General features: G+C 38.6%; 1 protein-coding gene across 4 annotated transcripts in view; it reads right to left on the bottom strand.

The window, feature by feature from the left end:
• LOC100602226 (cytochrome P450 2C8) overlaps nt 1-14906 on the bottom strand; it is a 35712-nt gene extending 20806 nt beyond the window's left edge. Inside the window, exons 1-5 of one of the 4 annotated variants that reach the window (XM_003255250.3) lie at nt 14606-14906; nt 12940-13102; nt 12618-12767; nt 10614-10774; nt 3315-3491 (exon numbers count right to left, since the gene is read on the bottom strand). In XM_003255250.3, coding sequence (XP_003255298.1) covers nt 3315-3491; nt 10614-10774; nt 12618-12767; nt 12940-13060 — 609 coding nt within the window. In that variant the 5' untranslated portion in view covers nt 13061-13102; nt 14606-14906. The remainder of the gene's footprint in view (nt 1-3314; nt 3492-10613; nt 10775-12617; nt 12768-12939; nt 13103-14605) is intronic. The other 3 variants (XM_003255248.3, XM_003255251.3, XM_003255249.3) reach the window with 3 other exon arrangements.
• Between the last annotated feature and the right edge of the window lie 917 nt (nt 14907-15823).

Here is a 15823-nt window from a genome sequence, read left to right as displayed (position 1 = left end):
TCCCTGAGGAATTGCCACACTGACTTCCACAATGGTTGAACTAGTTTACAGTCCCACCAACAGTGTAAAAGTGTTCCTATTTCTCCACATCCTCTCCAGCACCTGTTGTTTCCTGACTTTTTAATGATGGCCATTCTAACTGGTGTGAGATGGTATCTCATTGTGGTTTTGATTTGCATTTCTCTGATGGCCAGTGATGGTGAGTGTTTTTTCATGTGTTTTTTGGCTGCATAAATGTCTTCTTTTGAGAAGTGTCTGTTCATGTCCTTTGCCCACTTTTTGATGGGGTTGTTTTTTTTCTTGTAAATTTGTTTGAGTTCATTGTAGATTCTGGATATTAGCCCTTTGTCAGATGAGTAGGTTGTGAAAATTTTCTCCCATTCTGTAGGGTGCCTGTTCACTCTGATGGTAGTTTCTTTTGCTTTGCAGAAGCTCTTTAGTTTAATTAGATCCCATTTGTCAATTTTGGCTTTTGTTGCCATTGCTTTTGGTGTTTTAGACATGAAGTCCTTGCCCATGCCTATGTCCTGAATGGTAATGCCTAGGTTTTCTTCTACAGATTTTATGGTTTTAGGTCTAACCTGTAAGTCTTCAATCCATCTTGAATTAATTTTTGTATAAGGTGTAAGGAAGGGATCCAGTTTCAGCTTTCTACATATGGCTAGCCAGTTTTCCCAGGACCATTTATTAAATAGGGAATCCTTTCCCCATTGCTTGCTTTTGTCAGATTTGTCAAAGATCAGATAGTTGTAGATACGCAGCATTATTTCTGAGGGCTGTGTTCTGTTCCATTGATCTATATCTCTGTTTTGGTACCAGTACCATGCTGTTTTGGTTACTGTAGCCTTGTAATATAGTTTGAAGTCAGGTAGTGTGATGCCTCCAGCTTTGTTCTTTTGGCTTAGGATTGACTTGGCAATGCGGGCTCTTTTTTGGTTCCATATGAACTTCAAAGTAGTTTTTTCCAATTCTGTGAAGAAAGTCATAGGTAGCTTGATGAGGATGGCATTGAATCTATAAATTACCTTGGGCAGTATGGCCATTTTCATGATATTGATTCTTCCAACCCAAGAGCATGGAATGTTCTTCCATTTGTTTGTATCCTCTTTTATTTCACTGAGCAGTGGTTTGTAGTTCTCCTTGAAGAGGTCCTTCATGTCCCTTGTAAGTTGGATTCCTAGGTATTTTATTCTCTTTGAAGCAATTGTGAATGGGAGTTCACTCACGATTTGGCTCTCTGTTTGTTATTCGTGTATAAGAATGCTTGTGATTTTTGTACATTGATTTTGTATCCTGAGACTTTGCTGAAGTTGCTTATCAGCTTAAGGAGATTTTGGGCTGAGACATTGGGGTTTTCTAGATATACAATCATGTCATCTGCAAACAGGGACAATTTGACTTCCTCTTTTCCTAATTGAATACCTTTTCTTTCTTTCCCCTGCCTGATTGCCCTGGCCAGAACTTCCAACACTATGTTGAATAGGAGTGGTGAGAGAGGGCATCCCTGTCTTGTGCCAGTTTTCAAAGGGAATGCTTCTAGTTTTTGCCCATTCAGTATGATATTGGCTGTGGGTTTGTCATAGATAGCTCTTATTATTTTGAGATACATCCCATCAATACCTAATTTATTGAGAGTTTTTAGCATGAAGGGTTGTGGAATTTTGTCAAAGGCCTTTTCTGCATCTATTGAGATAATCATGTGGTTTTTGTCTTTGGTTCTGTTTATATGCTGGATTACATTTATTGATTTGCGTATGTTGAACCAGCCTTGCATCCCAGGGATGAAGCCCACTTGATCATGGTGGATAAGCTTTTTGATGTGCTGCTGGATTCGGTTTGCCAGTATTTTATTGAGGATTTTTGCATCAATGTTCATCAAGGATATTGGTCTAAAATTCTCTTTTTTGGTTATGTCTCTGCCCGGCTCTGGTATCAGGATGATGCTGGCCTCATAATGTGTTAGGGAGGATTCCCTCTTTTTCTATTGATTGGAATAGTTTCAGAAGGAATGGTACCAGTTCCTCCTTGAACCTCTGGTAGAATTCGGCTGTGAATCCATCTGGTCCTGGACTCTTTTTGGTTGGTAAGCTAGTGATTATTGCCACAATTTCAGAACCTGTTATTGGTCTATTCAGAGATTCAACTTCTTCCTGGTTTAGTCTTGGGAGGGTGTATGTGTCCAGGAATTTATCCATTTCTTCTAGATTTTCTAGTTTATTTGCATAGAGGTGTTTGTAGTATTCTCTGATGGTAGTTTGTATTTCTGTGGGATCGGTGGTGATATCCCCTTTATCATTTTTTATTGCATCTATTTGATTCTTCTCTTTTTCTTCTTTATTAGTCTTGCTAGTGGTCTATTAATTTTGTTGATCTTTTCAAAAAACCAGCTCCTGGATTCATTAATTTTTTGAAGGGTTTTTTGTGTCTCTATTTCCTTCAGTTCTTCTCTGATTTTAGTTATTTCTTACCTTCTGCTAGCTTTTGAATGTGTTTGCTCTCACTTTTCTAGTTCTTTTAATTGTGATGTTAGGGTGCCAATTTTGGATCTTTCCTGCTTTCTCTTGTGGGCATTTAGTGCTATAAATTTCCCTCTACACACTGCTTTGAATGTGTCCCAGAGATTCTGGTATGTTGTGATATACTCAACTGGTTTTTAATGAGGTTGTCAAGACAATTCAATAGGAAATAATATGCTTTTTCAATAAATAGTTCAATGAAAACAGGATTCGCTCTCACAGGTTACCTGATAAACATCAACGTCCAACTCCTTTGTGCAAATTCATTTTAGGTTACACTAAATTAAACCTTCTCTCTTCCACCCACCAACTCTTTCCCACCACTCACCTCTCCACAAACTACTCAGTCCATCTGAAACCTTTCTTCTGTTCCACACTGCATATATTTTAAGGGCTATGTCAATGTGCAGGGCATACAGGAAGCCCATTTATGATAAGCCATTCTTTTCCGTTGTCACATAATCTATGTGCAATATTGATATCCATCTTCAGTTTATGGTAGGATATTTTATATTTTCTACTTATTTATAATTGCTTCCATTTGACTACAGTGTCTATATTATTCTACTCATATAGATTATTTTTATTTCAAGAAGAGGGTCTATGGATTCTAGCCATTGGACAATTTTGTATTTTCCATGATGTTTAGTGCAGGCCCATAAATACAATAAGTAATTAAGATGCTTGTCAAGCATTACTGGCCTGATCATTTAAACATCCTTAGCAAATTACAGAAGGATTCAATGAATCACAAATTGGACAAGAAATCAAAATACTGATCTCTTGCTAATATCTTACCTGCTCCATTTTGATCAGGAAGCAATCGATAAAGTCCCGAGGATTGTTAACATCCAGTGATGCTTGGTGTTCTTTTACTTTCTCCATAATGTAACTTTTTGTAAGACCAACATTTTTAAGCAATTCGTTGTGAGTTCCTGGGAAACAATCAATGAGTAGAGGGAAATTATTGCAGACCTAAAAGAGAAAAGAATATTAAATATAAACATGTCATAAGATATATGTATCTTACACCAGGCCCTGATTGAAATTATAGCTATAAATATGAATAAGATATCATGTCCATTTTGATGGGGAAATTCATATATATATATATATATATAATTACACTTTAAGTTCTAGGGTATATGTGCACAATGTGCAGGTTTGTTACATATGTATACATGCGCCAGGTTGGTGTGCTGCACCCATTAACTCGTCATTTACATTAGGTATATCTCCTAATGCTATCCCTCCCCCCTCCCCCCACCCCACAACAGGCCCCAGTGTGTGATGTTCCCCTTCCTGTGTCCAAGTGTTCTCATTGTTCAATTCCCACCTATGAATGAGAACATGCAGTGTTTGGTTTTTTGTCCTTGCAATAGTTTGCTGAGAATGATGGTTTCCAGCTTCCTCCATGTCCCTACAAAGGACATGAACTCATCCATTTTTATGGCTGCATAGTATTCCATGGTGTATATGTGCCACATTTTCTTAATTCAGTCTATCATTGTTGGACATTTGGATTCGTTCCAAGTCTTTGCTATTGTGAATAGTGTCGCAATAAACATATGTGTGCATGTGTCTTTATAGCAGCATAATTTATAATCCTTTGGGTATATACCCAGTAATGGGTTTGCTAGGTCAAATGGTATTTCTAGTTCTAGATCCCTGAGGAATCACCACACTGTCTTCCACAATGGTTGAACTAGTTTACAGTCCCACCAACAGTGTAAAAGCATTCCAATTTCTCCACATTCTCTCCAGCACCTGTTGTTTCCTGACTTTTTAATGATCACCATTCTAACTGGTGTGAGATGGTATCTCATTGTGGTTTTGATTTGCATTTCTCTGATGGCCAGTGATGATGAGCATTTTTTCATGTGTCTGTTGGCTGCATAAATGTCTTCTTCTGAGAAGTGTCTGTTCATATCCTTCACCCACTTGTTGATGGGATTGTTTTTTTCTTGTAAATTCGTTTGAGCTCTTTGTAGATTCTGGATATTAGCCCTTTGTCAGATAAGTAGATTGCAAAAATTTTCTCCCATTCTTTAGGATGCCTATTCACTCTGATGGTAGTTTCTTTTGCTTTGCAGAAGCTCTTTAGTTTTATTAGATCCCATTTGTGAATTTTGGCTTTTGTTGCCATTGCTTTTGGTGTTTTAGACATGAAGTCCTTGCCCATGCCTATGTCCTGAATGGTATTGCCTAGGTTTTCTTCTGGGGTTTTTATGGTTTTGGGTCTAACATTTAAGTCTTTAATCCATCTTGAATTAATTTTTGTATAAGGTGTAAGGAAGGGATCCAGTTTCAGCTTTCTACATATGGCTAGCCAGTTTCCCCAGCAACATTTATTAAATAGGGAATCCTTTCCCCGTTTCTTGTTTTTGTCAGGTTTGTGAAAGATCACATGGTTGTAGATGTGTGGTATTCTTTCTGAGGGCTCTGTTCTGTTCCTTTGGTCCATATCTCTGTTTAGGTACCAGTACTATGCTGTTTTGGTTACTGTAGCCTTGCAGTATAGCTTGAAGTCAGGTAGCATGATGCCTCCAGCTTTGTTCTTTTGGCTTAGGATTTACTTGGCAATGCGGGCTGTTTTTTGGTTCCATATGAACTTTAAAGTAGTTTTTCTCAATTCTGTGAAGAAAGTCATTGGTAGCTTGATGGGGATGGCATTGAATCTATAAATTACCTTGGGCAGTATGGCCATTTTCACAATATTGATTCTTCCTACCCAGGAGCATGGAATGTTCTTCCATTTGTATGTATCCTCTTTTATTTCATTGAGCAGTGGTTTGTAATTCTCCTTGAAGAGGTCCTTCACATCCTTTGTAAGTTGGATTCCTAGGTATTTTATTCTCTTTGAAGCAATTGTGAATGGGAGTTCACTCATGATTTGGCTCTCTGTTTGTCTGTTATTGGTGTATAGGAATGCTTGTGATTTTTGCACATTGATTTTGTATCCTGAGACTTTGCTGAAGTTGCTTACCAGCTTAAGGAGATTTTGGGCTGAGACGATGGGGTATTCTAGATATACAATCATGTCATCTGCAAACAGGGACAATTTGACTTCCTCTTTTCCTAATTGAATACCTTTTCTTTCTTTCCCCTGCCTGATTGCCCTGGCCAGAACTTCCAACACTGTGTTGAATAGGAGTGGTGAGAGAGGGCATCCCTGTCTTGTGCCAGTTTTCAAAGGGAATGCTTCCAGTTTTTGTCCATTCAGTATGATATTGGCTGTGTGTTTGTCATAAATAGCTCTTATTGAGATACGTCCCATCAACACCTAATTTATTGAGAGTTTTTAGCATGAAGGGCTGTTGAATTTTGTCAAAGGCCTTTTCTGCGTCTATTGAGATAATCATGTGGTTTTTGTCTTTGGTTCTGTTTATATGCTGGATTGCATTTATTGATTTGCGTGTTTTCAACCAACTTTGCATCCCAGGGATGAAGCCCACTTAATCATGGTAGATAAGCTTTTTGATGTGCTGCTGGATTCAGTTTGCCAGTATTTTATTGAGGATTTTTGCATCGATGTTCATCAGGGATATTGGTCTAAAATTCTCTTTTTTTGTTGTGTCTCCACCAGGCTTTGGCATCAGGATGATGCTGGCCTCATAAAATGAGTTAAAGAGGATTCCCTCTTTTTCTATTGATTGGAATAGTTTCAGAAGGAATGGTACCAGCTCCTCCTTGTACCTCTGGTAGAATTTGGCATGAATCTATCTGGTCCTTGACTTTTTTTGTTTGGTATATTAATATTAATTATTAATATTATATTAATATTAATTATTGCCTCATTTTCAGAGCCTGTTATTGGTCTATTCAGAGATTCAACTTCTTCCTGGTTTAGTCTTGGGAAGGTGTATGTGTCCAGGAATTTATCCATTTCTTCTAGATTTTCTAATTTATTTGTGTAGAGGTGTTTATAGTATTCGCTGATGGTAGTTGGTATTTCTGTGGGATCGGTTGTGATATCCCCTTTATCATTTTTTATTGTATCTATTTGAGTCTTCTCTCTTTTCCTCTATTAGTCTTGCTAGTGGTCTATCAATTTTGTTGATCTTTTCCAAAAACCAGCTCCTGGATTCATTGGTTTTTTGAAGGGTTTTTTATGTCTCTGTTTCCTTCAGTTCTGCTCTGATCTTAGTTATTTCTTACCTTCTGCTAGCTTTTGAATGTGTTTGTTCTTGCTTCTCTAGTTCTTTCAATTGTGATGTTAGGGTGTCAATTTTAGATCTTTCCTGCTTTCTCGTGTGTACTTAGTGCTATAAATTTCCCTCTACACACTGCATTAAATGTGTCCCAGAGATTCTGGTATGTTGTGTCTTTGTTCTCATTGGTTTCAAAAAACATCTTTATTTCTGCCTTCATTTCTTTATGTACCCAGTAGTCATTCAGGAGCAGATTGTTCAGTTTCCATGTAGTTGAGCGGTTTTCAGTGAGTTTCTTAATCCTGAGTTCTAGTTTGATTGCACTGTGGTCTGAGAGACAGTTTGTTATAATTTCTGTTCTTTTACATTTGCTGAGGAGTGCCTTACTTCCAACTATGTGGTCAATTTTGAAATAAGTGCAGTGTGGTGCTGAGAAGAATGCATATTCTGTTGATTTGGGGTGGAGATTTCTGTAGATGTCTATTAGGTCCACTTGGTGCAGAGCTGAGTTCAATTCCTGGATATCCTTGTTAATTTTCTGTCTCATTGATCTGTCTAATGTTGACAGTGGGGTGTTAGTCTCCCATTATTATTGTGTGGGAGTCTAAGTCTCTTTGTAGGTCTCTAAGGACTTGCTTTATGAATCTGGGTGCTCCTGTATTGGGTGTGTATATATTTAGGATAGTTAGCTCTTCTTATTGAATTGATCCCTTTACCATTATGTAATGGCATTTGTCTCTTTTAATCTTTGTTGGTTTAAAGTCTGTCTTATAAGAGACTAGGATTGCAACCCCTGTCTTTTTTTTGTTTTCCATTTGCTTGGTAGATCCTCCTCCATCCCTTTATTTTGAGTCTATGTGCATCTCTGCACATGAGATGGGTTTCCTGAATACAGCACACTGATGAGTCTTGACTGTGTCCAATTTGCGAGTCTGTGTCTTTTAATTGGAGCATTTAGCCCATTTATATTTAAGGCTAATATTGTTATGTGTGAATTTGATCCTGTCATTATGATGTTAGCTGGTTATTTTGCTCATTAGTTAATGCAGTTTCTTCCTAGCCTCGATGGTCTTTACAATTTGGCACGTTTTTGCAGGGGCTGGTACCAGTTGTTCCTTTCCATGTTTACTGCTTCCTTCAGGAGCTCTTTTAGGGCAGGCCTGGTGGTGACAAAATATCTCAGCATTTGCTTGTCTGTAAAGTATTTTATTTCTCCTTCACTTATGATGCTTAGTTTGGCTGGATATGAAATTCTGGGTTGAAAATTCTTTTCTTTAAGAATGTTGAATATTGGCCCCCATTCTCTTCTGTCTTGTAGAGTTTCTGCCGAGAGATCTGCTGTTAGTCTGACGGGCTTCCCTTTGTGGTAACCCAACCTTTCTCACTGGCTGTCCTTAACATTTTTTCCTTCATTTCAACTTTGGTGAATCTGACAATTATGTGTCTTGGAGTTCCTCTTCTCGAGGAATATCTTTGTGGCGTTCTCTGTATTTCCTGAATTTGAATGTTAGCCTGCCTTCCTAGGTTGGGGAAGTTCTCCTGGATAATATCCTGCAGAGTGTTTTCCAACTCAGTTCCATTCTCCCTGTCACTTTCAGATACACCAGTCAGATATAGATTTGGTCTTTTCACAGTCCCATATTTTTTGGAGGCTTTGTTCATTTCTTTTTATTCTTTTTTCTCTAAACTTCTCTTCTCACTTCATTTCATTCATTTGATCTTCAATCACTGATACCCTTTCTTCCAGTTGATCGAATCAACTACTGAAGCTTGTGCATGTGTCACATAGTTCTCTTGCCATGGTTTTCAACTCCATCAGGTCCTTTAAGGACTTCTCTGCATTGGTTATTCTAGTTAGCCATTCATCTAATCTCTTTTCAAGGTTTTTAATTTCTTTGCGATGGGTTCAAACTTCCTCCTTTAGGTTGGAGAAGTTTGATCATCTGAAGCCTTCTTCTCTCAGCTCATCAAAGTCATTCCCCATCCAGCTTTGTTCCATTGCTGGTGAGGAGCTGTGTTCCTTTGGAGGAGGAGAGGCACTCTGATTTTATAATTTTCAGTTTTTCTGCTCTGTTTTTTCCCCATCTTTGTGGTTTTATCTACCTTTGGTCTTTGTTGATGGTGACATACAGATGGGGTTTTGGTGTGAATGTCCTTTCTGTTTGTTAGATTTCCTTCTAACAGTCAGGATCCTCAGCCGCAGGTCTGTTGAAGTTTGCTGGAGGTCCACTCCAGACCCTGTTTGCCTGGGTATCAGCAGCGGTGGCTGCAGAACAGCGAATATTGCTGAACAGCGAATGTTGCTGCCCGATCGTTCCTCTGGAAGTTTTGTCTGAGGGGGTACCCGGCCCTGTGAGGTGTCAATCTGCCCCTACTGGGGGGTGCCTCCCAGTTAGGCTATTCAGGGATCAGGGACCCACTTGAGGAGGCAGTCTGTCCATTCTCAGATCTCAAACTCCATGCTGGGAGAACCACTATTCTCTTCAAAGCTGTCAGACAGGGATATTTAAGTCTGCAGAGGTTTCTGCTGCCTTTTGTTTGGCTATGCCCTGCCCCCAGAGGTGGATTCTATAGAGGCAGGCAGGCCTGCTTGAGCTGCAGTGGGCTCCACCCAGATTGAGCTTCCTGGCGGGTTTACCTACTCAAGCCTCAGCAATGGTGGGCGCCCCTTCCCCAGCCTCACTGCTGCCTTGCAGTTCCATCTCAGACTGCTGTGCTGGCAATGAGCAAGGCTCCGTTGGCATGGGACCCTCTGAGCCATGTGCAGGATATAATCTCCTGCTGTGCCATTTGCTAAGACCACTGGAAAAGGGCAGTATTATGGTGGGAGTGACCCGATTTTCCAGGTGCCGTCTGTTCACAGCCTTGCTTGGCTAGGAAAGGGAATTCCCTGACCCCTTGTGCTTCTGATGGGGAAATTTTTATTGTGCATGTATAGCAATTTTCTGTGCCTAAAGATTGGAGGCTGAAAATTTTGAACAGGAAATCAAAGGTGGTAATTATTTTCTTCACTCATACATCATTTTTATTGTATAAAAGCATTTTAATATCAATTTTCTCATTTTTAAACCAAGTCTTTCCTACAACCTTGAAATATAAGATGGCATGAATTAGTATGATTTTTTATTTAGTTGATGACGCTAGAGGTTAAGGGGTTTTGGACAACCTGATAGCACAAAGCTAGAACCCACTGTTTTTATTTCTGTCAAGTAGCTTCAAAAATGGAATCAGTATTTTAGAAGTGGGAGCAGCTCAAAGATACCTTAAAACCCAGCCGTGCACCTGAGCAGTTAAGTGATTTCTCTAAGATCACACAATTATTATTTAGGCAGAGTGTAGGGCATGCCAGTTCAGTACAGAGTAAAATTTGGATGTTTGTTTATGCTTCATACACTGTAAAACCAATCATTTTTGTCATTCCTAACCTAGCTGCCTCATCAGCCAGGTTCTCAGCAGCAGCATCAAACACATCTGCCCTACTCAGTGTTTCCTGGCACCTTCTATGGTCACAAATATTCTCCCTCCTTGATGGAGATAATCTTTCCCTAAATTAGAATATTTCTGCCAAGTAATGTGATGAAGAGGTCAGTAAGCATTGATTGGAGGATAAGCCTACTGAGTAATGGAAGTCTTCAGAAAGGGCCCGGATGTCCATGGGGTGATATGGACATGCTTTTGGGCTTTTTGAAACAGGTTTTGGGATTTAGTGGATAAACCACTGGTCAGGAAGCCATTGGGCTTGAAAGCCACCCCTGTATTTGGACATTCATTTTCTGTGTGTAAAATAAAAGGCTTAGTCATCTTTCCCAGATGTTCACTTCATAAATTTCTGAGCAGGACTGTGGTATTCAAACATGCACTTCATGGCTTGGTCCATATAGAATTTTGTTCTTATCAGAAAAAAGAGCAGAAATGGTTTCTGAGGAAGATAAAATCTTGGCCTTACCTGGATCCATGGGGAGTTCAGAATCCTGAAGTTTTCATTGAATCTTTTCATCAGGGTGAGAAAATTCTGATCTTTATAATCAAATCGTTTCTGGAAAACAACGGAGCAGATCACATTGCAGGGAGCACAGCCCAGGATGAAAGTGGGATCACAGGGTGAGGCTAAAGATTTAAAAATTTTTTTAAATATTATTAAAAAATAAATATTTAAAATATTTGCATTTGTTAAGACATAAAGGAAATTTAGAAATTTTAAACAATATCTTACAAATTCCCCATGTGTCCAAAAAAAATCAGCATGCATGAAATAAATACATTACTTTTACCTTAAATATGAGTATGAGTTGAGCATTACAGGCTAGCTAAACAATGTCATTTCACGTGTGATAATTCACATCCACTGCCTTTATTTAAACTCTTTTAACCCCAGGTATCCTTTATTTTGGAAGGAAAAAGAAGACTTTTTCAAAATCCTAATAATTCAAGTTTTTAGAGCAGAATCGTGTCTGTTTGCAAAGCCTCTGGACAATAAAACACAGAGATAGGAAGAGAACAGTTGGGGACCTAGAAATGTCTTATGTATAATGAATAGCTGAAAGTATAATGTGCTGAACCAATGGGAATAAAGTTAGGGAGATTGTTAAGGCTTTTTTTTGGTAAAGGAATCTCTAAAATGAAATTGCTGTAACCAAGTGACTAGTGAACATAAATGGAAAGGGTGCCCAAATTCACGTCTATAGATCCTAAATAAGAGTGACATGAAATGAAAGGGTTCTGAATAAAGTTGGAACATTGAACAACAAGAAACCTGCTCAGTTAGCCGCTTCTATGCCAGACTCCTTTAAACATTACAGGGCTCTAAAGTTTCAGAAAAACTGTTGTTTTAGCCAAGGGGGTGAAAGGTAATTTGGGAAGCCTTGGAAAGAGAGAGAGAGAGAGAGAGAGAGAGAGTGTGTGTGTGTGTGTGTGTGTGTTTCTCAGGTACAATGTGATATCCAGGTTGTTTTGTTTTTTTTTTTTTTTTACTGCATTTGGGAGAGTGAATTTAAAAAGGTAATTTTATATCCCAGCTGATAATCCGATTGATTATAACAAGCACTTCATAGGTGAGTAAATTGGCAGTGGGAGAAAAATGATTAGCACAAATTTCAAATCTAAGAACCAATACAGGGGAAAAAAGATGACAAAACTGAAAACATAGCCAAATTACATTTAAGGAAGACAGGATAAAGAGTTTTTCATAATAGTTAAAATCTACTTAAACAAATTATTTCCAAATTAGTATTTGTGTATTTTGCTGAGTTATACTATAGATTATATTTACTTAAAATATATTAATTGTTACAGTAAGTAGTGGTTAACAAGAAATAATTAATCCTGACAGTTTTCAAATAGTACTGTGTTTCCTGAGAAATAAGAACTGACGAAAACTGTACTGAGATATACCTAAGCAAGTAAAACCATACATAGTGTCATTGCTGGCCAGAGCTGTAGGCATGGACCTGGAAGGAATTTCCAGACATGTGAGTCTGTCCATATGAAAAAACTCTAATTAAATGAAAGCACATATAACTTGGTTCATGTTCCATAAGGTGTGATGAGGTCATTTTCACCATGTCCACTCTCCAAGTGTTCTCTGGTGAAATGTTCTGGTGGAGGTAATGCAGATTTATGCTATGGGGGAAACCTTCTTTAATTCTCTTCAAAAATGAACTCAAGACCCTTATTTATGATTTCTGATTTGAAAACAAGGAAACAAAATTGAGCAGAAAATAGGATTAAATGACCTTTTATTCCTACACCCTATGAACCAACACATTTATACAGGCAAAGCACAGATACACAAAGCCTCCCTCATCTCTGTGATTCAAATCTCCCTCCACCACCTGAGGGCTGACAACCAGGAGCACAATGAAGATCTGGCCACCCCTGAAATGTTTCCAAGGACATCATTAGTGAAGACAGTTAACTGTTAAGGTCAGGGACGCAGAGTAGAGTCACCCACCCTTGGTTTTTCTCAACTCCTCCACAAGGCAGTGAGCTTCCTCTTGAACACGGTCCTCAATGCTCCTCTTCCCCATCCCAAAATTCCGCAAGGTTGTGAGGGAGAAACGCCGGATCTCCTTCCATCTCTTTCCATTGCTGGAAATGATTCCTAACAAAAAAAGGGGGCAGAAACTGGGAGAATTCACAGCCAAGGAAGAAAGCGCTGCAACACTCGGCAGTCATGCAGATAGGCTAAGCTCTGCTGAGAAGGTTTTTAGGGCTGTGTTTTCCATCCCCCTCACCCCAATTACCAAAGCTGACACAGGATTATGTGCACCTACCAAGTCCTTTAGTAATTCTTTGAGATATTGGGGAATTGCCTCTTCCAGAAAACTCCTCTCCATTATCAATCAGGGCTTCCTTCACTGCCTCATATCCATGCAACACCACTATGGGATTCATGCCAAAATACACGGTGAACACAGGACCATAGACTTTTGAGAACTGGGAAAGGAAATGCAAATAGCAGCAAAATAAGTCGCTATTTGCTCCAAATATTATGTATGATTCAGACTGATATTTTCATTGTATTTTTTAATGTTCATATTTGCCACACATAGATTCGATATTTCTGAATTTTGTACATAAATGTGATGGTGATTGTTATAGCTGCCACTTATAGATGGCCTGTGATGTGTCACGCAATAACCCAGGCAATTGGTACACAAATCACAGTTCATCCTCACTTCAACACATTCAGCACATTCATTTGCCCTGTTTTAAAAATGAAGAAACTGAGGCCAGAGAATTGCAAATTCATTCTCAGAGTCCCACAGGTAATATATAGAAGCTCCAAACTGGAACCTCTGCCAATTTAAACTGATGCTTGAGCAATTTATCACTCCCCCATGTCCACCTTGAGGCCACTACCCAGCTATGGACTTCAGGGTCACTTGTAAAGCTCTTAGCATGAGGATTCTGATACAGCGGTCCTGTAATGAACCCTAGAAATCTGTATTTTCAGTGTCACCCCAGGTGATTCTAATGCCCAGTCCAGTTTGTAACTGCTGGTATTACCAATATGGAATGATGAAGCACCACAAAGTTAGAATCAGGACATTCAGCATCTCCTGGAAAAACAATTTCTTCCATTCTCCAGCAACCTTGGCCACAGACAGTGGCTTTGTTCAGAATCCAAAAGAATTCTGTTAACCACCAACTGGGCCGTGACCGATTACTTCTTTCTTTCATGCACTTATGTTTGCCCTGAACCCACAGATATTTATTTCACATCAGCCATCAAATGAATCTTCAGAGAAGTTCAATTTTCATGACCATTCTGAATAAAACACATGACTACTATAGTAGAGGACTTATTGGATGAAATTTCTAATCACACACACTTCCCTTCACCTTCAGTCAAAAATCATAGCAAAACACTATGAAACAAAGAGGGGAAACAGCACTTCAAACTTTTGCCACTGTATTAAATGATTCTATCATACAATGACCCCAATGTTTCAGTATTCACAAAATGCATCAACTCACTCCACTATTTCTGACAATGACAGACTTAGAAAGACAAAAGAGGCCAGGCATGGTGGCTCACACCTGTAATCCCAGCACTTTGGGAAGCCAACGCAGGTGGATCATGAGGTCAGGAGATCGAGACCATCCTGGCTAACACGGTGAAACCCTGTCTCTACTAAAACATACAAAAAATTAGCCGGGCGTGGTGGCAGACACCTGTAGTCCCAATTACTGGGGGGAGGCTGAGGCAGGAGAATGGTGTGAACCTGGGAGGCAGAGCTTGCAGTGAGCAGAGATAGTGCCACTGCACTCCAGCCTGGGCAATAGAGTGAGACTCCGTCTCAAAAAAAAAAAAAATAGGAAGACAAAAGAAACATCAAAGAAGTTCAGAGGGAGTATTTTGCTTTACAATGATCTATTATAATAGTGTGCTTCTAGGAATATATTTTGTCTAAAAATAGCAGTCAAATAACTTACTCTTTGCAATTGGCTGGAGGAACATAAGGCATACTTACATTGCTGAAAGATTTGCAGATGTTCTTAATATCTATCTGTAGCATATTTCCAATAATAGGAAAAGGAGTGGGGCCAGGAGGGAGCTTCCTTCTCCCAGAGCTCTGTCTCCAGAGGGAAAAGAGAAGAATAAAAGAGAGACAGAGCACCAGGACCACAAAAGGTTCCATTGAAGCCTTCTCTTCTTATTAAGACAGCTGTGAGCTTGCACTCCAAAGCTTTTATAACGCTCCCTGCTAATTCAGTGTGTGTCTCTTTGACATGTAAAGTAAGCAATCACCTAGATCCAATTTATACTTTTTTTCTGAGTGGACTTTGGCTCACGGATAGAATAAAATGTTCTTTTGTCCTACTCCTTCTTTCCAGTGCCCATCTAGGAGATTCTGGTTTAATTGTATTGGATTGGAGCCCAGGTATTGGTAATTAAAAGTCCCTGGTTGTTCCAATGTGCTGTGGTGATGGAGAAACACTGAAGTAAATGATTCTATGTTAGAATATACTCAAAATTCAATATTCTCAGATTAATGACCAATTGGGAATTTATGACCTTGAGGGAAATCAGTGTATTCTGTATTTTGTATATAAAAAATGTACATTGTAATGCTATATCAAAAAATAGGAGACTTAGCCCTTGATAACAAAAGCCTTTGAAATATTTAGTATAGTTCACTTAAAATACAGCTGCCTAAACATGAAATAGTGAATATAACTCATACATGTTGAATGACCACACATATGTCAAATTATTAGCTAATAAATGTATATTTATATATTTAAATGTATATAAACAATATACATAAATATATATTTATGTTATTACATAATAATATTTATGTTATTATTACATCATTATAATAGGTGATTGTTTACATGTCAAAGAGACACACTGAATTAGCAGGGAGTGTTACATACATTATTACATAATAACAACATAAATACATATTTATACTGTTAAATATTATATTAAATATATATAAATGTATATTCACCATTAACAGAGACTGGAATGTAAAGATTATCATTTTTTATTTTTCAAACTGGGAAAGAAACTCTGGAAGAACAGGACACCTGTCAGTGCCACACAGCTCATCGCTGGTAAAAGCGGGATTTGAGCAGAGATCTTCTGATGCCCATTGGGGTTCATTATCACTTACACCACAGCTGGCTCAAGAACAATTTTAG

This window comes from Nomascus leucogenys, chromosome 3, assembly GCF_006542625.1.
Source record: "Nomascus leucogenys isolate Asia chromosome 3, Asia_NLE_v1, whole genome shotgun sequence".
Lineage (NCBI taxonomy): Eukaryota > Metazoa > Chordata > Mammalia > Primates > Hylobatidae > Nomascus > Nomascus leucogenys.
This window is presented reverse-complemented; position numbering and strand designations above follow the sequence as displayed.